Genomic DNA, 26,228 nt, shown 5'->3' with positions numbered 1-26,228 from the left:
ACTCACACCCTCCCTTTGAGGTTTCAGGAAATCCTTTGGGGGGAGGGGAGGGCAGGCAGTACCTTCCCTGCCCTGCCCGTGTGTGCAGTGTCTCCTCCACCCCAAGGCCGCTCTCTCGAGCTCGGGCCCCCACCAGTCATCCACCGTTGGAATGGGACCGTCCCTGCACAGGCGCCACTCCGTATGTGTGTGCCAGGGTCACTTTGCTGAGCCCGAGTTGCCACGGCTGGGTGAGGAGCAGGGCGCACAGGGTGCGGGGTGTGGGGGTGTGTGTGTGTGTGTTGCATCCGTGAGTTCGGTGGGTGCGGGCGGGTATGGCCCTGCTGCTCAGACCTCAGCGGCGCCGGATTGTGAACGAGGCGGGCCGGGGGTGGGGTGGTCTTGATAGTCCCGCGGCTGGACAGGAGCCCAGAGCTCCGGGACAGGTGGAAGGCAGTGCCGGGCGTTGGCTGTGTGCCCGGCCCCCGCCCCAGGCGCGGGACCAGCTGTGGGACAGGAACTGCCTGCGCTCGGGCCAGAGTTAATATTTATGCAGGCGCCGCAGGAACGGGCTCGAGGACTCACGGGCTCCGCGGACGCACGGCAGCAGGCCTCCCGCCGCGAGTTCCAGAGCTGCCCCTATGCGGAGCCCCTCTTCCTCGCGGCCTCCGCCGTTACTGCTGCTGGTGCTGCTGGTGTTGCTGTCGCCTTGGCCAGTCTGGGCCCAAGCACCAGCCACAACCTTCCCCTCGGGGCCCCGGGGCGACCCGGACTGCCCCGAGGCATGCGCGTGCGCGCCGGGCGGCCAGGCCAACTGCTCAGCCCTCGCGCTGCCCGCTGTGCCCGCCGGCCTGAGCCGGCGCGTGAGCGCGCTGCTGCTGGACCACAACTGTTTGAGCGCGCTGCCGCCCGGTGCCTTCGCGGGCGCGGGCGCGCTACTGCGCCTGGACCTGCGCGAGAACGGGCTGCGCTCCGTGCACATGCGGGCCTTCTGGGGCCTGGGCGCGTTGCAGCAGCTTGACCTGAGCGCCAACCAGCTGGAAGTGCTGGCGCCCGGCACCTTCGCGCCGCTCCGCGCGCTGCGCACCCTTTCACTGGCTGGCAATCGGCTGGCGCGCCTAGAGCCCGCGGCGCTGAGCGCGCTCCCGCTGCTGCGCGCGCTCAACCTGCAGGACAACGCGCTGAGGGCGCTCACGCCTGGCCTGCTGGCCGGCCTGCCCGCCCTCGACTCGCTGCGCCTGCGCGGCAACCCCTGGGCCTGCAGCTGCGCGCTGCGCCCGCTGTGCACCTGGCTGCGCCGGCACCCGCCGCCAGCGGCAGGTGAGCGGTCGGGGACGCGGGCCGGGGCCTGCCGGGCGGGGCTGTCGTCGCCGCCGCCGCCTGACGCCGTGCCCGTGTCCCACAGAGGCCGAGACGCTGCTCTGCACGTCGCCGAGGCGCCTGAGGCTCAGCCGCCTGACTGCCTTCTCCGACGCCGCCTTCAGCCACTGCGCGCAGCCGCTCGCCCCGCGGGACCTGGCCGTGGTCTACGTGCTCGGGCCTGCGTCTTTCCTCGCCAGCCTGGCCGCCTGCCTCGTGCTGGGTTCGGTCATCACCGCCTGCCGTGCGCGCCGCCGCCGCCGCACCGCTGCCCGACGGCCGCCAAGGAGACCGCCGGACCCCGACCCCGACCCCGACCCCGACGGTTCTGCCTCTCCCGCGGACGCCGCGAGTCCCGCCGCCGCCGCTGCCCAAGCCTGAGCAGGTTGCGGCTGCCCGCGGCGCCCGAAACTTCCCCCATCCCTCGGTCTTCCCTTCAAACTCCCTGCCAGCGTCAACAAGCTACACAGACCGAAAATCTTGTGACATTCCTTTAGGCATCACCACTGCACACACCGGGTTGGGGGCGGGGGCGGAGCGCGGCTGCGCACGGGCGGCACGGGGGAAGGCTGGTCCTGTACAAGGTGGGGGACGGCGGGCGGTGGCGCTCTCCCGTGCCCAAGGTGCAAGGCAGGGTTGAAGACAGTCCCGAGCCAGCGTCTGGGGAAGCCCGTCCTGGGCTGCAGGCCGGACGGAGGAGAAGAGAAGGGCTTAGCCCTCTCGAGTCTGGGGGAGGAGGCCCGAGGCAGCTGGGAGCCCGAGCGCGCCTCTGGGCAGCGCTGCCTGCTGGGGAGTCAGGGACGGCCATGGGAGAAGGGCAGGGCCAGCCCCGGCGCGGGGTCCAGGGGAGGTGGGGCGTGGGTGGGGTGCAGCAGGAAGAGGAGAGGGTGGAGCTCAGGCTGCCGAGCAGCGCAGGTGCTGGAAGAGGGCGGCCCGGCCAGCTGGGGCTGTGGCCCCCGCCGTGGCGCAGGGCGGGGCTGCCGTCTCTGCTCCAAGCCCCTCCGCTGGGCCGGTCAAGCCCTCTCCCCACTGCTCAGAGACCCCAGGGCCCTGCCTCTGCCGGAGCGCCCTGCGGCCCTGCCCAGCCGGCTCAGCTCTGACCCGTCCTCAGCCGCTCCGGTCCGCACCTCGGTCCGGCAGGAGCTGCCCGCCAGGCAGTAGGGCGGGTGGGCGGACAGCCCGGAGGCCCATGGTGGGCAGTCTCTGGGGCGGGTGGGCTTCCCTCAGGCCTTCCCGAGCAGCAGGACCCATCAGTGTCCTTGGCCGGGCTAACTGGGCAGGTGGGCGCCTCCGGGGGCCTCACACCACGGTGCTGACCGAGGGATCTGAGAGGTTGAGCGGGCCCGAGATATCAGAGGGATGGTACTGCTGCAAAATAGAAATACACAGACAAGGCGCCCGTCAGCCCCGCGCCGGGGGCTCGCGCGGGCGGGACGGGGTGGGCCGGCCGGCGGCGGGTGGGCGGGCGCGGCCTGGGGGAGGCTGGGGGTGCTCCTCCCCCGACCCCGTGGTGCTCCGGGGCTCTGCGTGGGCCGGGCCGCTGTCCCGTCCGTCTGTCTGTCTGTCTGCGGGGGAGGGGCAGAGGGCGGGCGGGGCGTCTCAGCTCTCCCTATGACGGGAACACAGCTGCAGCTGGCCCTCCTCCCTCTCAATAGCGCGTCGCGGCAGCACTGTGTCTTTTTGGTTTTGCAAAGCGCCGCGTCCACCCCCGGTGCTCTATAAATAAGAACCAACAATCAATACCCGCCGGCCCCGCCGGCCGCCAGGGACCCCAGCCCTCAGCGCCCAGTGTGGCCCTGGCCCAGAAGGGCCACAGGACAGGGGCAGAGGATCTCAGCAGCCAGACCGACCCCACCCTGCCCGAAGGAGCCCCCCACCCAGGCCTCCCTCCGAGCAGGCGCCCAGCCCCTGAGACAGGGTGGGAGCTGGGCTGCCCTTCCCCGTCCAGTCCCCAGCTGCCAGTGCCCTGCAGTCGGCCCTACAGGACGGGCGGCCCCAGATGCCGAGCGGTGCCCAGGGAAGCTCAGGCGGAGATTCTGCTGGGAATGCGTCCCCGGAAGGGTGCTGCGAGGTGTCTGAGCTGCACCCGCACCAGCTGCAGCCTCTGAAAGTGGCCTATCACCTGCACACATTGGGCTGCCTGCTCCCCAGAGGCTCTCTCCTGTCTGCGGGGGACCAGCCTCTTCCCCGCCTGCCCATCCCACAGTCCTCTGGGGCCGAGCTATCCTCCCTCCCTCTTTCTTGGGCCTGAGGGGCCCTGGGGACTGTGCTTCCGCCTGCTCCTTGAGCCTCCAGTTGCTCCCAGCCCCACAGACCCTCACTCTCCACCGCCTTCCCGTGCCACGTCCCTCCCCAGGAAGCGGAGCAGCCAGACTTCACAGGGCCCTCTTGGGGTACCCTGGGGCTTCACTTTGGGCTTGGGTGGCTCTGTGCCAAGTCCTGTCTGTGCCCTGGAGTTCTGCCCCTCTTCCCAAGCATGGGGGGGCAGGACTACAAATCCCTTCCTTCCTGGGCAGGAGCCCCTGTGGGCTGCAGGGCAGCTACTGGCTGAGGCCTGTGCTGGTTCTCTGGGCAGCCCCTCCCCACCATGCTAGCTGGGACCACAGCGCCTCTAGCAGGGCGGGGTCCATTCTGGGGGCCTTTGGTCCAAATGTGCACATCTGGTGCCATGACAAGCTGCCTGAGGCAGGAGGCAGGGTGGGGAGGGATTCTAGGCTCAAAAGGGCAGCCGGCCTGGCTCTGATACCCCCTGGGGGGTGGGTCAGGAACTGAGGTGTGGTCTTCTCCTCGGAGGCCTCCCCTTCCTGGGCCTCTGTCTGGGAACCTCAGATTTGCCTGGGCTCTGCAGGCCTGGGTTGGCAGGGCTGCCCCTGCCTGTCCTCAGACCCTCGGGGAGCTGCCACCAGACCTCCTGCAGGGCCCCTGCTCAGCCTGGAGTGGGAGCCACCCCTCTGGTCCCACCCTATTCCCTGGCTGACAGCCCCCTGTGGCCAGGGGTCAGTTCCAACTCCAGGCCCCAGCCATCCACCCAGATGGACCCAGGCCCAGCCCCCAGCCCCCGGCCCACACAGAGACCACATGGAAGATGCAACACGCATGGCTCTGGTGAGACAGGTGAGACAGGTGTCTGGGGGGCGGGGCCGGCGGCCAGACAGACGGACGGGATGGGACATCACAGCCACCCCCTCCAGGGCCGTCGCAGGGAGGGAGTGAGGGCGGCGGGCCCCTCTGGGAGAGGCAAGAGAAACAGGGACGTAACAGAGAGGTGGTGTGGCCTCCCAGCAGGTGAGGAGCTGGGACAGGGCCGCTCTGGGCTCCCAGGGCCTCAGATGTGGCCCAGAGAGGCAGTGAGGCTGACTGACTGACCAACGACATGACAGGCTTCAAGATGGCGTGTGGGTCATGGCAGGGGGAGGCGGGGGAGGGCAGACTAACGGAGACACACGGGAAAGCTGAGGACCCAGCGGGGGTCGGGGAGGCTGGAGAGTCGGTGTGGCAGCAGCTGCCTGGGTGGAGATGCAGGGTGGGGCCTCGGGAGTCCGAGGTGGGTGAGGGTGGGATGGGGGGAGTGGGAGACAGACACGGAGGGCGGGGGAGCGAGGGAGGAGTCGGAGACGTGGGACTGGGGTGCTCTCCCCCTTACCGTGTCTTTGGAGGACCTACGTCTCTTGAAGCTGGAAGCCAAGGTGGAGGTGATAGCCCTAAATGTGGCTTTCTTTTTAGGGTCGGGCTCTGCTCTACCACTCTTTCTATCCTAAAATGAATATGTATAAGTGATTAGACGGCTAAGGGTGGCGGCCACACCTGCCCTCGCCTGCTCCTCGGTGGGCCGCTGCCCGGCCTGGCCGGCCACTTAGGCCCTCGCTCCTGCCTGCCTCCCTGTGCTGGACAGATGGGCCGACAGCTGGACATTCGAGGGTGGCCTCTTCTGCCCAGGGCCTTGGGCCTGACTGTGCTTGTGCTGGGGCTGGGTATGGGGGTCCCAGCCGGCTCTCTTCCTGGGAGGTCCGCCTGGCTCCCTGGCTCCGGGGTGGCCCTGGATTACAGACGTCCGAGGAGGAGGAGCCCTCCGAGGACTGGAGGAGTTTCCCCTCAGGCCACACCAGCCATTCTTCAAGGAGGCCACTGTCCCCCAAGGGGGCACACACCAAGATTCAGGAAGGGGCCGAGGGGCCGAAGGAAGGCAGGTGTCGAGATGGAGTTGGAGTGACAGACAGGCAGCTCCCAGGACTCTGGCCTCAGGTCTGCTGGCCAGGACAGCCTGGGCCCACCAGTGGCAGCAGCAGCCAGGTCCCCAGGGGACCTGTGGGGCCAAGAGCAAGAATGGGCAGATGAGAGGTGTGTGGGCTCCAGCAACCCAGCCCCCAACCTCGCTGCAGTGCCAGCTTCCTCTCAGGACACAGGCTCCAGGAGCGCACCCAGAGAAAGAGAAGAGATGGAGTGAACCGGAGCTCAACCGTGGGCCACAAGCCCTCAGGCCTGTGCAGGCCCCACGACCCACCCTGTCCCAGGTGGGCTGAGGCTGCCCCTGCCGGCGACAAATTCCCATGGACACAGCCTGGGGCACCAGGTAGGGCCGGGCCTGGCCCGATTCAGATTGGAATCACGGAGCACAAGGACGTAGCAGGAAAGAGGGTCTCCACAGGGTGTCCAGGGGGCTTGGGGCGGCGGAGGGCAAAAGGCATCTTGGACTCACGTGCTACACACAAGTGGCCTGTCTCACCCTGCCTGCTTGCCTTCCTATGGAATGGGTACCACTGGGCGACTCTGGAGACAGAGGGGCCGGGGGAGGCTTGGAGCAGGGTGCGTGGCCTCCCTCGGCCCGGCTTTGCAGTGGGTGGCCACCTGCAGGCAGCCCCCCGCCAACGCTGCCCCTGTGCCCTGGGAGCACTCACCACTGCCCCGGCCCTGGCTCCTAGCTCCAGTCCTGCCCATGGGAGCCAGAGCCAGTGCCACGGCCTTCAGGGATGGAGGAGGGCTGTGGCCAGGCCGGGCCCTGGGCACCAGGCCTCGGAGGTGGCCTGCCCTACCTGCAGGTTCTTCCTCCACACGTTCACCGCGGCGAAGGCCAGCTGCATCTGCTTCCGGCGGGCGTCCTTGTGCCGCTTGTAGGCAATCTCAATGAAAATCAGGAAGATCCCAGCCACGATGCCCCCAGCCACCAGCATGAAGACCCCTGTGTGCCAGGACCCAGAGCCTCAGCTGCTGGCCAGAGGGGCTGCAGCCCACTGATAACCTCCCATGTCAGTGGGCCGCACCTGCCATGTTCTCGAAAGTGAGGGTCGCAGGGGCGTTGCTGCGTGAGTCACATTCCTGGTACCGAACCCACGTCTTGTCCAGGTCTTCCATGAAGCCATTCTCATGGGACCTGTGGGTGCAGGAGCGTGGGAGACTGAGGTGGGGCGGGGCCTGCAGGGGGTGGCTGTAGAGTGGGCAGTGCCTGGCCTGGGCTGGGGCATCCCTGTGCTGCCTTGGTGGGGTCAGGCACAGGGGAGGGTGTCCACCTCCAGCGGAGAGGCTCTTGGAGATGGGTGGCCAAGGCAGGTGAGGACGCAGGGGCACGGGCACGCTCACTTGAGGATGGACAGGGAGACGTTCTGCTTCCAGGGGCTGTCCTTGCGCATGCCTATGCCGAAGCCGGAGCGAAAGAACAGCTCGCCTGTAGTCACCAGGTCACACTTCTGCGAGGCCTCGAACTCCAGCACCGCCGAGTCCCAGATGAAGGCGTGCAGCTTGCTGCCGACAGAGGCGGGGGTCGGGAAGCCTGCACAGTCGGGGGCTACCCTCGCTCTCCCAGCCCACACGCTGTCCTCTGTCCTGCCAGTCTATTGCCTGCCCGTGGCCCCCAGCCTGGGTGCTCCCCATGCCTACTTTTCCCTGTGTGGTGGAGGCTACACTTTTCCCTACCCCCTCAATCATCCTGCCCTGCGAGATGGCCTCCCGCATGCCCCTCACTTGTCCCTCACGGCCTGGATGGCCTCCGCTGCGCTCTCGTAGTTGTGTTTCTCCATGTGCCGGTACATGGTGCTCAGCTCCACCTGCCGCCGGAAGTAGATGTCCACAGAGCTCTGCTTCACGGTTGCGTAGATGAATTTGTCCGAGGGGTTCCTCAGCTGCAGGGGCAGAGGGCGGGCTCACAGCAGCTCTTCCAGACCCTACCCAAGGCACATGCCAGCAAACCTCACGACCCCCTCCTCCAGCCCGGCCAGGCCTCACCCTCGGGTCGTTGATGCCCGTAATGCGCTCCTCTGGACGGTCCAGCACCAGGAAGGCTGCCAGGTTGGCAGTGTAGGAGGCCACGATGATCATGGCGAAGCCAGCCCACACCATGCCCAGGATGCGTGCTGAGAAGCTTCGGGGGGCACCTGTGGGCAGAGGCTCAGTCAGCTCCCCTACAGCAGGGCGGAACAGGACGGGACCGGGTGTGGCCTTACCTTCCCCAATGCCAGAGTTGAGCAGGACGCCCCAGGAGAACCACATGGCCGAAGACAGGGTGAGCGCGTCCTCCTCCTCCTCCTCGCTGTTCACCTTGAACCGACCAAAGGGGCTGCGGGGCGCAGAGGGCAGGTGGGAGAGAGGGCAGGAGAGGGGACCCTGCCTGGCCCCGCCCACCCGGCAGATGAGGTGTCTGGACCCCAGGTCGCGCTCACCTGAAGCGGTCCAGCAGGTACAGCATCACGGCCACCACGTGCACTGACAGTCCCACCAGCAGCCACAGGGTGCTCTGGAAGGGCTGCATGAACGAGTCCAGCGTGCTCCGGGGGATCTCCTGCAGGGGACAGGCGGTCAGGGCCGCCTGGGCCTCCAGGACTCCACCCCACTCCGGGCCCTACACACCTTCTTGACCAGAATGGTCAGGCCCTGGTACTTGAAGGGCTTGGAGAACTCGATGTACTGTGCCCGCTCGTTGTTAATGGTCAGCGGCGCCACGATCATGTCCGCCTGCCCGCTGAGCAGCTCGCCCATCATCCCGTTCCACTCCTTCTTGTTGCTGTTGTTCACCTGCGGAGCGACAGAGCCGGTGCGCATGCGGAGAGCGTCCGCCCCTCCTGCAACAGGTCCCAGCCAAGCAAAACTAGCTCATCACAGGGGTCTTCTGCCGCGGGCCCCGCCCGCCCGGGCCCCGCCCGCCCGGGCCCCGCCCCAGCCCACAACCCCCGCCCACCACGACCCCGCCCCAGCGCACAGCCCCCGCCCACCATGGGCCCGCCCCAGGCCACAAACCCCGCCTCAGCCCACAGACCCCGCCCACTCCGGGCCCCGCCCCAGCCCAAGACCCCGCCCCAGCCGCAGGCCCCGCCCGCAGACCCCTCCCACCCTGGGCCTCACCCACCCCGGGCCAGGCCCAGCCCGCAGACTCCCGCCCACTCAGGGCCCCGCCACAGCCCAAGGCCCCCACAGGCCCCGCCCACAAACTCCTCCCACCCTGGGCCCCACCCACCCGGGCCAGGTCCAGCCCGCAGGCCCCTCCCACAGACCCCGCCCACCTCGGGCCCCGCCCCACCCCCAGGCCCCGCCCCAGACCCCCCCGCCCACCCAGCCCGCAGGTGTTCACCACGCACCCGCTCCTGCGTGCCGAACTTGCCATCGGCCACCAGGTGCACCTCGTAGGTGAAGTTCATGGTGCGCGCCAGCTTGATGAGCAGGTCGATGCAGAAGCCGTAGCAGCACTGCGGCACCGTGTGGCGCGCTGGGGAGGGGGCGGTGACAGCTGGGCTCCCGGGCGCCCCGCCCCGCGGCCCCGCCCCGCCCGCGCCCGGCACTCACGGCTGCCCGGCGACGTGTCGTTGGGCCCGGTGCAGATCACTTTCTTGACCGGGTCGCCGTTGACCGTGAACTCCTCCCTGCACGTCCCGTCGCTCAGCGTGGGCTTGACGTACACGAAGGGCTCCTGGTGGATCGTCACAATCTGCGGGGCGGAGGGGAGACCGGCCTGGACCCGGGACCCTCGGCCGCCCAGGGCCGACTGACTGCGGAACCCTCTGGGCCACTCTCCCGGCGTGGCTTGCACGTGACTTTCTCCGCGGGGCGTGAGCGGCACCTCTCTGCCCTCTCGGGGCGAGGAGCCCCCGTCCCTGCCCCCACTGTGCGGCGAGGACAAGGACATGTCCGCTGAAGCCCACGGACCGGCCTCTCCTGGCCCGCTGCCCCGCAGCCGCAGTCTTGTCTGTGGTCCTGTTCTTTCCCCGAGCCAAGCTGTCCCCCTCCTCCCCACGGCAGCCTGTCCCTCAGCCCACCTCCTGTCTTTCAGGGGACCGCAGCCCGGGCAGGGGACAGATACAGGGTGAGGGCATGCTGAGGAGGGGTCCGGGGGAGCTGCCTGATGGAGTGGCAGGAGCCGAGCGTCATTCAGCCAGGCAGGAGGGTGGTGGGCGGTGGGCTCTTGGGGACAGGGCAGCATTTTGGCTTTTATCCTTGGGGCGATCGGGAGTCCTTTTTTTTTTTTTTTTTTTGGAGACAGAGTCTCGCTCTGTTGCCCGGGCTAGAGTGCTGTGGTGTCAGCCTAGCTCACAGCAACCTCAAACTCCTGGGCTCAAGCGATCCTCCTGCCTCAGCCTCCCGAGTAGCTGGGACTACAGGCATGTGCCACCAGGCCCAGCTAATTTTTTCTATATATTTTTAGTTGTCCAGCTAATTTCTTTCTGTTTTTAGTAGAGAGGTGGTCTCGCTCTTGCTCAGGCTGATCTTGAACTCCTGACCTTGAGCTATCCTCCTGCCTCCGCCTCCCAGAGTGCTAGGATTACAGGCGTGAGCCACTGTGCCTGGCAGGACTGGGAGTCCTTAAAGAAGCTTATTTTCTTTTTAAAACGCTCCCTATGTTTTCTATTATTTCTGTTGGTACTTTTTAAAAAATCAGTGAGGCCAGAAACAAAGTTGTTAAAAGCCATCTACAACTCGGGGCCTTCTGGCCATTAGTGTTTTGACTGTCACTTTCAGACTTTTCCATGGGAGGTGTCTGAGCTGCAGGGAGATGCCACACTGGTGCTGGCAAACCCCACCCTGTCTGCAGAGAAGGGCAAGCGTGGACAAAGTGGTCTGGTGGGAGGGTACGGGGTGCCCTGCTGTAGGGTGCAGAGAAAGCAGACAGGGCTGAGAGACATGTGAGGACCAGGAGGGGGCTGCCTGGCACACTGCATGTGACGTCCTTGCCTTTGGTGGTCTGTGGTACTGGCCGGGCTGGTGTGGGTGTGGTGGGGGTGTGGAGTGGTTCAGCAGGGGGGTCCCTGGGAGAGCACCCTGGAAGCAGAGAGGGGCCCCTGGATGAGCGCAAAGGAACGCACGTGTCAGGCTGAGGAAAAGACATTGTGAGGAGGAAGCCAGCAGGGGACAGGCTCCCAGAGGCCCAGGGAGAGCCAAGAAGGGGATGTGCCACTGCAGGGGAGAGCTGCAGGGAGGCCAGGGTGGGAGAGGACACTTTGACCTAGTCACACCAGGAGGCCGTGGGGCTGGCCACCCGTAGGAGGGACGCAGGCTGTGGGAGGCCAGGACTCAGAACAGCAAGTGCGAAGCTGAGGTCTGCACCAGGACACAGAATGACCATCCCTTTGCCCCACTGTCCCCCATCAGTTCTTCCCCAAGGGAGTCCTGTCCCAGATGACTTCCCCAGACTTAAGTAGGGTTGGGTCAGCAGGGGGCGAGAGAGAGCAGGCAGGGTGGAGGTAGCGGCTCCTCCCTGCTGCCTGTGCCAGGGCAGGAGCAGCAGACCCTGTCCCAGGTTTCTCCAGTTGCTTTCCTTGACCTCACTGCCCCCACCCTCAGGCCTGGCAGGCTGGGTGGGAGACTGGGCTGGGGATGGTGCTGGTCGGGCTCCCACCTTGAGTCTAGTGGACATCTGGTATCCCCGAGGCTTCTCCGTCTCACCACCTGGCCAGATGATCTTCCTGTCATTAGGGATGACCTGGGGGTGGGAGTATGAGATGGAGGGTGGCCACGCAGGGGTCTTGGCCCCAGGACCCTAAGGCCCCAGCCCCCACCCCCTCATGACCCCCACCTACGTGGGTGCCGTTGTAGATGCCCACTTGCACCAGCTTTCGGTTCTGCAGGTTCATGATGCTGTAGTTGGCAAACTTCCGGTCCCCATCCTCATTGAACTCCACACGGCCGGTCACCCCGTCCGCATACTTGGAAGACATCAGCACTCTGTGGGGGAGCACCATGGTGTAGACGTGTCAGGGTGCTCGCTCTCCCTGGCCTCCCGAGCAACCCGAGCTTCCTTTCTCCCCGGCCCCAAGAATGGAAAGATCAGCAGACTCTCGCTGTGAGTCTGAGGGATGGCGCCAGTGTGTGCCCGCACCAGGTGGGCACAGCACAGCCAGCGACAGCTGGAGCGAGTGTGTGCCCGCACCAGGTGGGCAGCACAGCTAGTGATGGCTGAGTGGCTTCTGGGTGCCAGACGTTGTTTTGAGGGATCTCCATGGGCAAGGGTGTTTGGTCCTCACGGCCACCATCCTAGCTTTACAGAGAAGGAAGCAAAGCCCAGGAGATGCCTGACCCCCATGCCGGTGAGGGAGGGAGGCAGGCTGAGCCTGGCGTCTGGCTGTGTGTGCAACTGAGTGCTGTGCCCACTGGCTGCTATCAGTGAACCGGGGTGCACACGTGACCCCTGCGTGGGGTGCACTCCCACGCAGTACTTGTGGCAGGTGTGTGCTCCGTGCCTCTCTCTGTGTGTACATATGTGTGCCCGTGTGCTGCCTACACCTGCACTCACATGTGTGCCCCTGTTTTGGGTGCTGTGGACAGTGGTTCTGCACGGGCTACTCAGTGGCTGGGGCCTCCCCGCCCCCCGGGTGGCACGCTGCCTCGGGGTTCTGAGAACAGCTCCTGCAACGCTGCAGCTGTTCGCCTGGGTCTGCGGGGCTCAGCCAGCCCTGGCTCTCTGCAGGTGTGGCTGCCGTTCTCAGGCTGTCTGGCCTCCTGGGTCCTTGGAAGCTCCCAGACCCCACCTGCACCAGGAGCCTCCTCCCAAGGCTGCCAGCCGCCATGGGGGCAGGTGCTGTCTCAGGATGGGCTGCGGTGTGGAAAGGTCAGGCCGGAGCCCTGGAGGCAGTTTCAACTTTACTGAGAGTGGACGTAGGGGTGTCAGTGTTGGAAAAGGGGTGGATGACCCACCCTCTCAATGCAAATAGAGGTGGTGGCCCTGAGGAGGTGCGGGGAGAGGAGAGAAGTGGGGACAGTGTCCATAGGATGTGGGCAGCAGGCCCCACTGCACTGTGCTCACCTCGCAGGCGGCCCCACCTCTGGCAGAGCGGTCCCCCCAACTCCTTGCAGGCCGGCCCCCACCCCTCGCAGGTGGCCCCACCTCTGGCAGAGCGGTCCCCCCAACTCCTTGCAGGCCGCCCCCACCCCTCCCAGGCGGCCCCACCTCTGGCAGAGCGGTCCCCCTAACTCCTTGCAGGCCGCCCCCACCCCTCCCAGGCGGCCCCACCTCTGGCAGAGCGGTCCCCCCAACTCCTTGCAGGCCGCCCCCACCCCTCGCAGGTGGCCCCCACCTCTGGCAGAGCGGTCCCCCCAACTCCTTGCAGGCCGCCTCCCACCCCTCGCAGGTGGCCCCCACCTCTGGCAGAGCGGTCCCCCTAACTCCTTGCAGGCCGCCCCCACCCCTCGCAGGCGGCCCCACCTCTGGCAGAGCGGTCCCCCCAACTCCTTGCAGGCCGCCCCCACCCCTCCCAGGCGGCCCCACCTCTGGCAGAGCGGTCCCCCTAACTCCTTGCAGGCCGCCCCCACCCCTCCCAGGCGGCCCCACCTCTGGCAGAGCGGTCCCCCTAACTCCTTGCAGGCCGCCCCCACCCCTCCCAGGCGGCCCCACCTCTGGCAGAGCGGTCCCCCCAACTCCTTGCAGGCCGCCCCCACCCCTCCCAGGCGGCCCCACCTCTGGCAGAGCGGTCCCCCTAACTCCTTGCAGGCCGCCCCCACCCCTCCCAGGCGGCCCCACCTCTGGCAGAGCGGTCCCCCTAACTCCTTGCAGGCCGCCCCCACCCCTCCCAGGCGGCCCCACCTCTGGCAGAGCGGTCCCCCTAACTCCTTGCAGGCCGCCCCCACCCCTCCCAGGCGGCCCCACCTCTGGCAGAGCGGTCCCCCCAACTCCTTGCAGGCCGCCCCCACCCCTCCCAGGCGGCCCCACCTCTGGCAGAGCGGTCCCCCTAACTCCTTGCAGGCCGCCCCCACCCCTCCCAGGCGGCCCCACCTCTGGCAGAGCGGTCCCCCTAACTCCTTGCAGGCCGCCCCCACCCCTCCCAGGCGGCCCCACCTCTGGCAGAGCGGTCCCCCCAACTCCTTGCAGGCCGCCCCCACCCCTCCCAGGCGGCCCCACCTCTGGCAGAGCGGTCCCCCTAACTCCTTGCAGGCCGCCCCCACCCCTCCCAGGCGGCCCCACCTCTGGCAGAGCGGTCCCCCCAACTCCTTGCAGGCCGCCCCCACCCCTCCCAGGCGGCCCCACCTCTGGCAGAGCGGTCCCCCTAACTCCTTGCAGGCCGCCCCCACCCCTCCCAGGCGGCCCCACCTCTGGCAGAGCAGTCCCCCCAACTCCTTGCAGGCCGCCCCCCACCCCTCGCAGGCGGCCCCACCTCTTGAAGAGCGGCCCGGTCTTCCAGATGTTGGTGTTGCCCACGCAGCCGCGCGGGGGGTCGGTGATGTTCTCCTTCTCCAGGAGCTCGTGCACCGCCTGCGCCACCACGCCCACGGCGTCGCTGATGTGCGCCGACTCGTTCTTCCCGTTGATGAGCTGCAGCCCAATGATGCCTGCGAGAAAGGGGGAGGGGGCGGCTCAGAGCGCGCGGGACCCTCCCCCCGCCCGCGGCGGCCCCGCACTCACCGTCCGGGGCGTAGCGCAGGGCGTTCCCCGAGATCTCGCGCTCCCCAACCAGCCACACGTACCCCGAGCCCGTCATGTTCAGCATCGCGGCTGCGCGGTACACGGTGGCAGCGTCGTCCTCGCTGTGGGGCAGACGGGGCTGAAGGGCCCGAACCCCAGTCCTCCGCCTCCGAGCGCAGTCCGCCCCCGGACCCTCCCGGAGCGAGGCCTGCAGACCCCGCAGAGCGGTCTGGCCCACCCTGCGCCCCGCCTGCACCTGGGCCAGGAGACCCCAGGAGCCTCCCAGACCTCTGTGGCTGGCCCCCTGCCTTTGGAGGCAGGTTGATACCTGGTTCAGGGGACTGACTTCCTGCCTGTCCCCTCTGCTTGTGCTCCCGGGGCCCCTCCTTCTCCTCAGGAAGACCCCTGGCGGTGGGTCATCACTTCCTCATCACTTGCCAGATACCAGGCAGTGTTCTAAGTGCTTTATGTGGATTATCTGATCCAAACCTCACAGCATCCCTAGGGGGCCGGAAGCAGTACTACCTCTGTGTCAGGAGGGGAAACTGAGGCACATGAGCTTGCAAGTGTTGGTAAGTGACAGTGTCAGTTCTGTGCCTAGACAGTCCACCCCAGCACCCAAGCTCCTGCAACCTCCTTGGCAAACTGCACTCCTCTGGTCCTCCGTGTCCAGATGTGTCTGGGTTGGTGAGATGCTGTGGAGGGACCCAGTGCCCCAGGAGCTGCCGCAGAGACCAGGGCTGCTCTGCCTCCTGGAGTCTGCACTGCAGCTGCTCCCCTGTGCCACCGGGCCAGGGCCACCAGGAGGACAGAACTCAGGCAAGCCTCACCTTGTAGGCACCTTGAGGTCTTAGGGTGTCCTCGTGGGTGAGCCTGTGGACAATGAAGCAGGGGACGGGAGCCCCTGGGGCCGGAGCTTCTCTGGTCATGACAAGGGCCTGGGGGCCGGTGGGGCTCTGGCGCCACTGGGGATCCTCCCCCTCCCCCTCAGGGCCTGACCTGGCTCTGGGTGGGCCTGGACCACCACTGGCGCTTTGCCTCTGCAGTGCATGATGGGCAGCAGGCGCCGTGGGTTGGACGGATTGCCCGAGGGTTGGATTGACGCTGGAAACCAAGGTGGCCCTCAGCTTCCCAAGGGGTCCGCTCCCAGTGTTCTCAAGGGTTAGCCCAAGAAGAAATGCAAACCTTCAGTGTTTGCTCTTCATGGCAATGCTATTGGTGGACGTAAGCAACACAAAATAGAGGTGCGCCAGGCAGCACCAGCCCAGCCACCCAAGTGAGAGCCTCTGGCAGAGGCTCTGCACACGGAACACGGCAACGCTAGCCCGGTGAGACCCAGGCCGTGCATGTCCAGGCACAGAGCACCTGCTGTCGGCTGTGCCCTCCAAGACCTGACAGAGAAGCCCATCTTCTTGACACAGTTGGGGTCTGTGATATCAACGTGGTGGAATGATTATGATCAGCAAAATGGTTGTAAACAAAAGCCTGATCCATCCATCAAAACTCATCAGATTGTTCTATGGAAATGGCTGATACCAACAAAGACAATTTCAGGAAAATAAAAATGAAAGTTTTAGAAACAAATTCTTCGCACTCTATAGAAAATTGGCTAAAAATTAAGATTGGCTTAATGAAGTCTCTCTGCAAAACACCTTCAATAGCCTTCACTGAGGAGGAGCCCATGTGACAGGTGGAAGCTCTGGGGTTGGAGGCCTGTGTCTGCTGCTGCACCCTCTGCTGCCAGGGGTGGGCACACTGGGGGCTGCCTGCCCTCTGCTCCCGGGGCTGGGCACGCTGGGGGCTGCCTGCCCTCTGCTCCCGGGGGTGGGCATGCTGGGGGCTGCCTGCCCTCTGCTCCCGGGGGTGGGCATGCTGGGGGCTGCCTGCCCTCTGCTCCCGGGGCTGGGCACGCTGGGGGCTGCCTGCTCTCTGCTCCCGGGGGTGGGCACGCTGGGGGCTGCCTGCCCTCTGCTCCCGGGGGTGGGCATGCCGGGGGCTGCCTGCCCTCTGCTCCCGGGGGCTCAGCGTTTGAGAAGATGGGGTTCTTTCCAGCCCTGACATGTGTCCTGAAGCGGGGTGTTGGTGAGTACGTGGTTGATATGTATGCTGTATGCAGTGTATGGATATGCATGGCATGTGACATGTACATAGCACGTGGTGTGTACACAAGTACATGTATATGTGCATGTGTTGATGTACGTGCATGTGTGGTATATCTATGTACGTGCATGTAGGTGGGTGCCTGTGTATTAGTGTGTGTGTGGTGTATATGATAGTGTGCATGTGTGTGTGTGGTATGTGTGTCTGTGCAGTGTGTGTGTATATATGTGCATGTGTTGTGTGCATGTGTGTGGTGTGTACATGGTACACGTACATGCGTATGGGTGTGTGAGTGGTGTGCATACGGTGTGTGCACACATTTGTGCACGTGTGGTGTGTGCATGTGTGTGCACATGTGGTATCATGTGGTATGTGCTCGTGTGCGTGGTGTATGGTGTTGCACCTGGTGCATGTGCATGTTCGTGCATCTGCCTGCTGTGACCACGTCCCCTTCCCTGGGTTGACATTTTACTTAGAGCCGTGTCTGGCAAACTTGTCCTTGACACTGAGGGCTGGCAATACAGGGTGGCCCCTCAGCCGGCCCAGGGGAGTCTCTGAGGCTGCAGAGTGTGGCCTAAGGGCTCATTGGTCAGAGAGAAAACAGCGGGGAAGGGGCCGCTCGCCTCTCTGCCGGGACCTGGGCATGGTGAGGTCCCGTGGGTTGGTTCTACATGTGGTTTTCTAGCCTGTGTCCTGTTGGTCACTCTGATAATAATGTACGGGTCTGGCAGGTCTGGGTTGGTGAGACCTTGTCCATGGCGAAAGTGTGTCCACCCACCCATCCATCCTTTTATCCCACCACAGCCTCTGGATCCACCCCCAGTCTGATGAGTGAGGGAAGTGTAAACGCATCAGAAAACAAGAGCATGATCCCAGCACTTTGGGAGGCTGAGGCTGGAGGATTGCTTGAGACCAGGAGCTCAAGACCAACCCGGGCAATACAGTGAGACTCCATCTTCACAAAAAAATTTAAAAATAAATAAATTAATTACTTAAAAAAAGAAAAATAAGACCCTGGGTGGGGCTTGTGCAGTCTCGACCTTGCCTGAGCACATCTTTAATCCTTTCTCTCAAAGCCTTAGGCCCCTCCCGCAGAGCCCGCGGTTGGGTGGGCGAGTGGACCGGTGACCCGTGACTCTGCAGTGGGGCTCGCCACTGTCCAGTGGGGGAGGGTGTGGCGGGGAGGATCTGCTGGCGTGGCCCCAGCCCCATCCAGCCGTGGAGACGCCTGCCTTCCAGCCTGAGGGGCCGGCCCCACCCTGAACTGCGCCCCAGGGGGCAGGAGGTGCACCTGGCTCTGTGCCCAAGGGTTTGTTGACTGGCTGTGCAAATGGCCCCCGCCCTGACAGAGTTGCCGGCTCTTTCCTGAGGGCAGCAGGGCTGGGGTGAGATCCTCTGGGCAAGGTGGCCCTGCAGCTCTCCTCCAGAGCAGAGCTTCTAGGTCAGGGCAGACAGAGGCCAGCATGTCCCACGGGAAGGGCTCCCCACCCCGCCCTCCCCCGTGGCCTAGCCTCTCCCTTCCCAGGAGAACCTGGCCACTGGCCAATAGGGAGATTTTTACCGCAGGCTGTTCCCCAAGGTCGTGGTGTGGGGTCAGGGCCTGCCCAGGGCAGCCTGGTTTTCTTAGGCCCCGGCCCGGTTTCCCGTGTCCAGCTGCTCCTGTCCTCCGGTCTCGGTAGGGCTGCCCCCTCCCTGCGCGGGCCTTGCACCTGGCCCTCCAGCACACCTGCCTGTTTCTCCCCCAGGCCGTGTTTGCAGAGGAGCCTCCTTAAGTCCTGGGCTCCCCAAGGGCGGGCCTTATCCATCTCCCACCCCAAAAGCCCAGCTCAGGGCAAGTGCTAGCAAGTCACTGCAAGGAGGGACGGCCCAGGGAGTGAGGGACAGATGGAGGGTGTCACATGGGCCAGGTCAACGGGTGTGAGGGGGTGTGTGGGGGGTGGAGTGGGGCTCTCCTTGGTGAGGGTGTTTTGGAATCTGAAGCTCGTTTGCCCCACGGTGCCCCAGCTCTGGCCCAGACGGTGGGCGCCTGGCCCAGGCACAGCCTGGGGAAGGGGGAGGGCGCAGCCCGGCCTCACCTGGCAGAGAGGATGATGACGCGGGCTTCCAGCTCTCGAGCCTCCATCAGCAGCGCCGTCACGTTCTTGGTCCCCGGGTCGAACTGCAGCACCTTCTCTGCCTGTGGTGTGAGCAGGGGTGTTAGCCAGCAGCGGGGGCAGGGGACATAGTGCCTCAGGGGCGAGAGTCCGGCCGCAGCCGCTAGGAACCCCGAGGCAGCTTAGCTAGGGCTGCCGAGGCCTGTGCCTGCCACCTGCGCCTGCCACCTGCCTCCTCGCTCCTCGCCTGGCCTGGCTTCGAAGCTCGTGTTCTGTCTTCAGCCTGCTGGCGCTCCTGCGCGCTGCCTCTGCTCTCTCTGGTCTCGCACCTCATCTGTCCTCACTCTGCTCTGAGCATGCAAGCTGAATGGACCCAGACTCAGAACCAGGCGTGCAGCGGACAGGAAACCAAAGTTTTGGAACCGGGAGCAGAGACAGGGCCGACTTTTCCAAAACCACAGGAGATCCTCTCAGGTCTGATTCCACGGCCCGCAGAGGCGGCCTGGCCCGGTGAGCGGGTGGCCCAGTGGCGGGCGCCCTCCTGGGTTCCACGAGGAAACCCTGGGGGTCCCGGAGATTCGCATGCACTTCCCGGAGAGCAGCTCCTCCTGCAGCCGTGCCTGCCTCGAGGGTGCAGGCCGGGGTCACAGCGGTGGGCCTCAGCACCCACGCTGCCCACGCCTGCCCTCGCCTGCCTGCCCTCTCCTGCCTGCTGCCTGCTGCCTCTCCTCACTGCTCGGGCCTGCGGCTCGGCGGCTGGGCCTGACAGCGGCCCTAGTGGCCGAGGCGCAGGAGGCCAGGGCTCCCTAGTCGGTGGGTGGCGTGCACGTCCATGCATATATACCTTGGGTCCGCGCTTGTTGTCATAGGACAGTTGGTCGAGGTTTTCATAGTTCCTTTTTTTACTCTGATGAATAATGTGCACAGAGAAAATATGCAGACACAGAAGAAGATTATAAACGGTTGAAAATGACGGCGCTAAAGCAATCACACCACCTCCTCGGCACGTCTGCAGACGGGCACGTACCTGGAGCTCGCAAACACCGAGGCCCGGGCGGGGCTGGGGGCTGGGGCGGAGCTGGGGGCAGGGGGCGCGGGGGCGGGGCCACGGAGGCTCCCTGCCGCGAAGCTACGCTCTTGGGGCTGGTTGCTCCTGGGAGAAAGGGAGGCCCTGTCCGCACCCACCCTTCGGGTCCCCCTGCCACCCCCACCCTGCCATGCACCTACGTGTGGCCCCAGCAGTGCCCTCCCCCTCCCACCTCAGGCCTCCCCCCTGTCCTCCCTCCTGCCCCTCTAGAAGCCGAGGTGTTCTCACTGACTGGTGTGCCCGCGCCCGCGCCCATGTGTAGGCCCGAGAGGATGTGTGTGCACATGTGGGCCTGCCGGCACGTGTCCGTGGCATCTGCGTGGGCAGCTAGTCCACGGGAGCTACAGGGCAGGGCAGGGCCAGCGTGGTCCGAGTGCCGTGGGGGCTGGGGGTGCAGTGAGGGTGAGCACTCAGGTGGGGAGGGCACCCGTGTGTCCGGCTGTGGAGGTGGGCGGTGGCGGGGTCTGAGTCCGGGGTGGGCGGTGCGGCCTGTGAGGAGGTGTCTGGGATGACGGCCAGGGTGCGCCTGTGAGGGGGCAGGTGGCTGGGTGTGCAAGGGTGTGAGTGTGGCCATGGGTGCACACACCGGGAGCTGAGGTGCCTCCTGGGTGCTGCACCTGAGGGGGCACGGTCTTGGGGGGCCCTCGGAGCTCGCAGGCAGCCCCCCACCCAGATTCAGCAGACACCCCATGGCAGGACCCCCCAGACCCTCTGGTCTGCCCTCTGGCTTCAACCCCCCAACCCGGGCCTTCTGCTCCCTCCAGGGGCCCGTGGCACATTGGGGGGGCCAGGTTGGCGCTAAGTTTGATGAAGCCAGCGCTGACTTCACGGACAGAACATGCTTCCCCACCGCTCCCTGGGTCTGGCCTCCGGGCCCCTCTCAGCCTAGGCCTCCCTCACTCTCCGCCTGGCCCGGGAGCCATGGCCGGGGTGCCGAGCGCCCAGGGCCCTGGGGCTCCTGGGTCTCTTCTGCTGAGCGCCAGCTCCTCCTCAGGAAAGGACAGGGCAAGGAAGGGGGCAGGGGTCATTTGGACCCCCAGAAACCCTGGCTCTGATCCCTCCGCAGCCGCACAGAGTGGACTCAGGCTGGGCTGGGCTGGGGGCCCTGGCAAGGGCCCAGAGCTGAGTCCTGTGGTGGGAGGCGGGGGAGCCTGGGGGGCCAGGCCGGGTGGGATGGTGGGTGTCTGTGTCTGGGCTTGGTGAGCTGTGGGCTGCAGGCTTGGGGGAGGACACGGAAGGTGTCCCAGCAGGCAGGGGCTGGGGCCTTCAGGGGGGGGGCTCGCGGCCGCCATCGCGGTGGAGAGCAGCGCCCCAGGGAGGGGTGGGCTGGCGGAGGCAGCGCCCCGGTCACGGTCACAGGCTGGCTGGCGCCGCAGGCGGCAGCCAATGACGGGCTGGGGTGGGGTGTTTGCGGAGCTCCAGGTGGTCCAGCCCTCGCCCGGCAGGGACTGACACGAAGGAGATTTCGACTAATGGCAAAAGCAAGTGAAATGAGCGGAGGACAGGCTGGGGCGGGCGCTGCCAGACGTGGTGCTGCTGACCATGCACGATGGAGAGAAAGGTGTTCACACACGGAGCCACAGACACAGCGGGCGCCCGCTCCTCTCCTCCTGCTCCGCGAGGCCCGCCGCGGCCCGGCCCTCACCTTGGACTCGCGCTCCTCCAGCAGCGTCTCCAGGCGCTTCTGCGCCGCCCGGCCCTCGTGGTCATCGCTGACCAGCAGGATGACGTGGTTCCAGCTGTAGACGCGCATCATCTCGAACCAGACGCTGGACTGGTGGGAGTAGGGCGGCACGGTGCGCAGGAAGCTCAGGTGGATGCTCTGTGGGCACAGGGGCGCTGAGGCAGGGCAGACACCACCGGCCTGGGGACCCCACATCCTCTTGCCCGGCCCCACCCTGCTGGGGACACCTGCTGGGCCCTGGAGACTCCACTTCCTCCCTGCTGGGGACACTTGCTGGCCCCTGGAGACCCCACTTCTTCCCTGCTGGGGACACTTGCTGGGCCCTGGAGACCCCACTTCCTCCCTGCTGGGGACACTTGCTGGACCTTGGGAACCCCACTTCCTCCCTGCTGGGGACACTTGCTGGGCCTTGGGAACCCCACTTCCTCCCTGCTGGGGACACTTGCTGGGCCTTGGGAACCCCACTTCCTCCTGCCAGGCGCCACCCTGTTTGGCCTTTCCTCCCCCGCCTAATGTGAGTCTGGGCACTGCCACAGCAGCACCCTGACAGGGACACCGTCCCTGTGGAGTTGCTCCTTGGGTGAGCTCACCCGTCCCCGGCAGCCCACCTCTTCCTTGGACAACTTGAGCTCAGAAGACTCTCACTGACAGGCAGCCTCTCAAGGACCCCACGGGGCTGCACCTGGAGTCCTTCCCAAGTGCAGTAACTACTTATTAGGAAGTCCTCACTCTTGGGCCATGTGTCCCCTCTTCCCGAGTCCCAGTCCTTGCTCACCAGCCCTGCCCTGCTTCCCGCACGCCAGCACGGCCAGGAGCAGCCCTGCCTGCTCGGCCTGGGTCTCCATGTCTGTGCGGGTGAGCATGGTCCCTGCAGCGGCCCTGTGGCACCACACTGATCTTGTGGTCTTCTGAGGCCACCTGTGCCCTCTTCAAGGCTGGGGGCAGTGCCTCGATGTGAAGAATGTCCCCTGACCCTGTCTGCATTGCCTGGCCATGGGGCTGCCAGCCTCCTGGGCTGGCCTTTTTGATCATGTATTGGGCTCAAGGGTGGTTGGTTTGGGCCGTGAGTGGGCCGGGCGGAGCTGCAGGCTTTGGCCCTGCCCTGGCCGCCCGTGGGCTGGCCCTGCCTGAGGTGCCGCTCTCCGCCTCTCCTCCGCCCTGACTGTTTCCTAGTAGGCCATTTTCCCCCTTTACAGATGAGCAAACTAGTGCCCAGGGGGTGAAGGAGGCTGTGGCCAGAGGGCACAGGAATGAGACCCCCACTCCTCAGGGCCAAAGGTGAAGTCACCTGGGAGGAGCAGTCTGGGCACCTCAGGGCATGCCAGGGCTTTCAGAGCTGGACGAGGGTCTGTTCTCACCTGAGGGCAAACCCATCCCATCCCCCCATGTGCTTGGGCGTGGCTGGGACCATCTCTGTCCCTAAGGCAGCTCCCTCTGGGACTGCGGCCCCAGGCAGGAGCAGTCTGGAGAAGATGGGGGACTCAGAAGGCCTGGCATCAAGACTGATAGCCCCTGCCATGTGGCCCCTCCAGGTGTGTCTGCAGGTGGCCCTAGGCCTGCAGGGTGGCTGGGAGCAGGCTGTGGTGGCCCTTCCAGCTTCCCAGAGCCCAGTCTGCATCCTCAGCTAGTGGGTCCTCCCGGAGGGATGTGTGCGCTAAGGCAGGTCCCGTCCTCTCCGGGCTAGAGTTCCCTGCAAAGCTGACTGGGCGCCTCTCCGCTCTTCTAGCTGCGGTTCCAGGATTGGATGGAGACCGCCTGCCCCAGCCCATGGGCCACAAGGGCTCTACAGGAGGCTGGGCTGGGGTGCTGGCAGCTCGTGGGGCACGGAGCTCCGAGGCCACTTCTGCGTGAGCTGCCTCCTCCACCCACTCTGTGCAAACGGGGTGTCACTTTCCACCCCTGCCCGGCCGTGGGAGAGGCCGGTAACCACGGCCCTCACGGCGGCGTGTGCACCCCCATTCCTCCGAAGCTTTTCCTCCTCCTGGGGCCCTGCTCCCCAGCTCTCCAAACTCCCCCTTCCAAGTCCACCTGTCTAGGAAGCCTCCCTGTTTTCCCTTCCCCCAGCCCTCGGGGACCTCCCCTCTGGAGGGATGTAATTGGTACCTGTCACCTGCCGGCCACCTGCCTGTGCCAGTGTGAGTGTGAGGGTGTCTGCCTACGAACGCGAACGTGTGAGTATGCGTGTGGGCGTGAATGGGTGAGCGACAGCGTGTGAGTTGGACAGTGGGAGTGCGTGAGTGTGCGTGAGTGTGTGCGAGTGTGCGTGAGACCACGAGTGTGTGGTGTGTGTGAGTCACGTGTGAGTGTCTCCCAAGGGCGGAGACCTGCCCGGCACGACGCATGGCCCTGGGCTCACCTTGTCTGAGTAGATGGACATGCGGGTGGTCAGCCCCAGGACGGGGATGCGGTAGAAGCCGGCTGTGTAGGAGACGGGGGTGGGAGTGAAGTGGTCGTTGGGGGTAGGCGGGTGGCTAACTAGGATGGCGTAGACCTGTGGACACAGGACACAGGGTCAGCTCCAGTGGGGGTGGGCCGGGCACTGCACCAGAGTCCAGGATCCGGAAGCAGCAGGAGCTGAGCCCAGCAGGCCACAGGAGGGTCTGGGTGGCACCACTGGTGGGCTCACAGCTCTGGACACACCCCCACATGCAGGGGAGCAGACCCCATGACCATCTGTAAACTGGTTGCAGAGGTGGAGCAGATGCCACACACAGAGGAGGACAGGCCCTGCCTGGTCCCCTTCACTCTTTAAACTGCTGGCCGGGAGCCTTGGAGAGGCAGCCCTAGGCCAGACTGTGAGGCCTCTGAAGGGCAGGGTGACATATCATATGTCCCCTGGGGCCTGCGCCCCCCACCTGAGCATGGATGCACCCCAGGGTGGGCTGGGGAGCACAGCTGGTCCTGAACCAGGAGGTTGACACTCAGGCTGTGCCCTGTCCTGGGTCAGGTGGGTGGAGGCCAGCACCCCGGACAGGGCAGCAGCTCCCATGGCCTGCCTCAGGTTGAGGGGAGCTCCACAAGGGACCCCCCCCCCGTCCTTCTTGCTAGTGCCCCCGGGGCTGGGCCCGAGATGGGCTCTATCTGAATAAGACCCAGCCCTGACCTGGGTGCTGGCCTCCTCCTCCAGGAAGGCAGGCAGTGCAGCCTCCTGCCATGACCAAGGCCCACGCTGGGTGCACCCGAGGCCAGTGGCTCCACTCCCTGGAGTGGACGCCTCCCTTCCTCTTGCAGCTCCTCCCAAGGCAGGGAGGGAGGAAGACGGCTGAGAGTCCTCACCACCCTCATATTGGAAACACCAGTGTCTGTCCCCAACTCTGCTTGTGCCTTTTAGAGCCACAGGTCCCACTTGCTTCTGCAAATGGTGGTAAGGGGTGCAGTGCACAGCCCCACATGTCAGGACAGTGCCTGGACCAGAAGGTGCGTTCTACGAGTGACAGCTGTTATTGCCCTTGCTCTGGGGGCAATGCCCACAGACAGCAAGGCTGTACGTTGGAGAAGGCATTCCCCGATAAGGGCCCTGCCTGCATTCCTGGACGCCACGCCTCCGTGTCCCTCCTCAGATGGAACACGTGACTGAAGCCCCTGGCCACAGACACGTCACCCAGTCCTGTCCCTTGGTGCCCTCTGTGGGTGGGGCATGGGATGGCTTGTGAGGTGGGGAGGGGATTTCTGAGCAACACTGGCATGGACCCTGTGGTTGCGGCTACTTGGACTGGCTCTCCCGCCCTGGCTGTCCCCTCCAGTCTCCACGCATGGGTGCCCAGTAAAGGGCCATGGCCAGTGTTCGTATGGGCGTGTGTGTGCAAGTGTATGCATGTGAGCATGAGGGTGTTCGTGAACTCGTGCTGGGGTATGTATGTATTGTATGCCAAACATATCTATGTTGATATACTTGTGTGTGCATGACTGGTGTGTGGCACATGAGCACGTTTCCATGGATGTACCTGTGCCATTGCCTGTGCAACCCTGAGGTGCACAAACATGCACTAGTGAATGCACATGTGTGTGCGCGTGAGCACGCCTGTCCATGCGTGTGCTGTGTCCATCAGGTGAGCATGTGTGAGCAGCACTTGCCTGGTGTCTGTCCTGCCTCTTACATAAAAGGCTGCATTGCGGTGCTGCTCACAGCTTCATTGGAATTCAGCAGGCAGCTCAGCCCAGGGCGGACAGCCCTGACAGCAAAATCTCAGGAGTCGGTCCGCCCCCGCAGCACAGCCGGCGCCCACAGCTCCCATGCTGTGCCCTGACAGCCCCACTCCCATCCCACAAAGCAGCCTGCTCCACACCTGGGCCCCTTCCCGTCTCAGGCCGACCCATGGACAGGGGGAGGGCCGGAGGAAGGGTAGGAGAATCTGGAAGCAGAAACAAAGAAGGCCCCAGGCCCCGTTCTGTTTAAAGCTCTGCAGCGCAGGCCTGTGGCTGGGATGGGCACTTCTGCCCCTGTGCCCAGAATGCCCACCCCCCCATGCCGACACACCAGCCAAGGGCCTGGAGCCCAGAGGCCTTCTGAGGACCAGGCAGGGTGGCAGGTGACCAGCCTGGGGCTGAGATGGGGGAACCAGCAGCCCCCGGTGTTGGTCCCTGGAGAGACCTCACCTCTCCAGAGGAGCCAGTTGACTCCAGGGTGGTCTCCTAAGGGGAGGGAGGGCGCTGCAAAGAATGGAGTGAACTGGGACTGGGAGAGTGGGGGGAGGAGGCGGGGAGGTCGTGGGGGAGGGGACGGGCGGGCACCTGGCTGGAGATGAGGTCCTCGCACACCGACAGGGCCATCTGGATGGCGTTGGGCTTGTGGGTGACGGAGGTGGCATTGAGTTGGATCTTCCAGGAGCCGTGCCGCTTGTTGGCCTGGTTCACGGCCTCGCGGAACATCTGCTCGTGCTTCCGAGTGCTCAGCACCGCGCCGATGTTGACGATCTTGGGGTCGCACGCCGCGCGGGCGACCGAGCAGGAGAAGAGCAGGGCGAGTGTCAGCAGGCGCATGGTGCTCATGGGCTCCGGCCGCCGCGGGCCTGGCTCGGGGCAGCGCGAACGCGGCGCCCTCGGCGCGTCCCCCGCGGGCGCCCCGGCTGTCCTGCGGCCGCCCGCCCGGGGGCTGAGGACGCCGCGTCTCGCCGG

The 26,228-nt window shown here is 65.6% G+C and overlaps 2 protein-coding genes across 6 annotated transcripts; one reads left to right on the top strand and one right to left on the bottom strand.

Annotated features, from left to right (window-relative positions):
• The first annotated feature begins 612 nt into the window (after positions 1 to 612).
• LRRC26 (leucine rich repeat containing 26) lies at positions 613 to 1,719 on the top strand. The gene is made up of 2 exons (XM_069474851.1): positions 613 to 1,299; positions 1,385 to 1,719. The coding sequence occupies exons 1-2, from the start codon at positions 621 to 623 to the stop codon at positions 1,717 to 1,719; spliced, it is 1,014 nt and encodes a 337-aa protein (XP_069330952.1). The 5' UTR covers positions 613 to 620.
• A 918-nt stretch (positions 1,720 to 2,637) lies between these two features.
• GRIN1 (glutamate ionotropic receptor NMDA type subunit 1) lies at positions 2,638 to 26,102 on the bottom strand. 5 transcript variants are annotated; one of them, XM_069474847.1, is made up of 21 exons: positions 25,845 to 26,102; positions 23,470 to 23,604; positions 21,075 to 21,251; positions 19,187 to 19,249; positions 18,325 to 18,425; positions 14,150 to 14,271; positions 13,902 to 14,076; positions 11,334 to 11,478; positions 11,153 to 11,236; positions 9,106 to 9,247; positions 8,901 to 9,028; positions 8,176 to 8,340; positions 7,989 to 8,107; positions 7,773 to 7,885; positions 7,555 to 7,703; positions 7,294 to 7,451; positions 6,913 to 7,074; positions 6,597 to 6,706; positions 6,369 to 6,514; positions 4,982 to 5,092; positions 2,638 to 2,706 (listed from the first exon to the last, which is right to left on the bottom strand). In XM_069474847.1, exons 1-21 carry the CDS (start codon positions 26,100 to 26,102, stop codon positions 2,638 to 2,640), a joined length of 2,832 nt encoding a protein of 943 aa, XP_069330948.1. The 5 variants fall into 5 exon arrangements, with proteins under 5 accessions (XP_069330948.1, XP_069330950.1, XP_069330951.1 ...); XM_069474849.1 differs by lacking the exon at positions 4,982 to 5,092; XM_069474846.1 differs by lacking the exons at positions 2,638 to 2,706; positions 19,187 to 19,249 and adding an exon at positions 2,938 to 3,054.
• Positions 26,103 to 26,228: the final 126 nt, after the last annotated feature.

This window comes from Eulemur rufifrons, chromosome 7 (genome assembly GCF_041146395.1).
Source record: "Eulemur rufifrons isolate Redbay chromosome 7, OSU_ERuf_1, whole genome shotgun sequence".
Taxonomy (NCBI): domain Eukaryota; kingdom Metazoa; phylum Chordata; class Mammalia; order Primates; family Lemuridae; genus Eulemur; species Eulemur rufifrons.
The sequence above is the reverse complement of the archived record's forward strand: the minus strand, read 5'-3'. Positions and strand labels throughout refer to the sequence as shown.

Bases quoted from the DNA above. Each gene is read 5' to 3' on its own strand.
- LRRC26 (XM_069474851.1), top strand. From the start codon at position 621: ATGCGGAGCCCCTCTTCCTCGCGGCCTCCGCCGTTACTGCTGCTGGTG. The intron at 1,300-1,384 runs GTGAGCGGTCGG...CGTGTCCCACAG, and splicing joins GCACCCGCCGCCAGCGGCAG to AGGCCGAGACGCTGCTCTGC.
- GRIN1 (XM_069474847.1), bottom strand. From the start codon at position 26,102: ATGAGCACCATGCGCCTGCTGACACTCGCCCTGCTCTTCTCCTGCTCG. The intron at 11,237-11,333 runs GTAGGTGGGGGT...TCCCACCCCCAG, and splicing joins GCATCTACAACGGCACCCAC to GTCATCCCTAATGACAGGAA. The intron at 7,452-7,554 runs GTGAGGCCTGGC...CTGCCCCTGCAG, and splicing joins CGGGCATCAACGACCCGAGG to CTGAGGAACCCCTCGGACAA.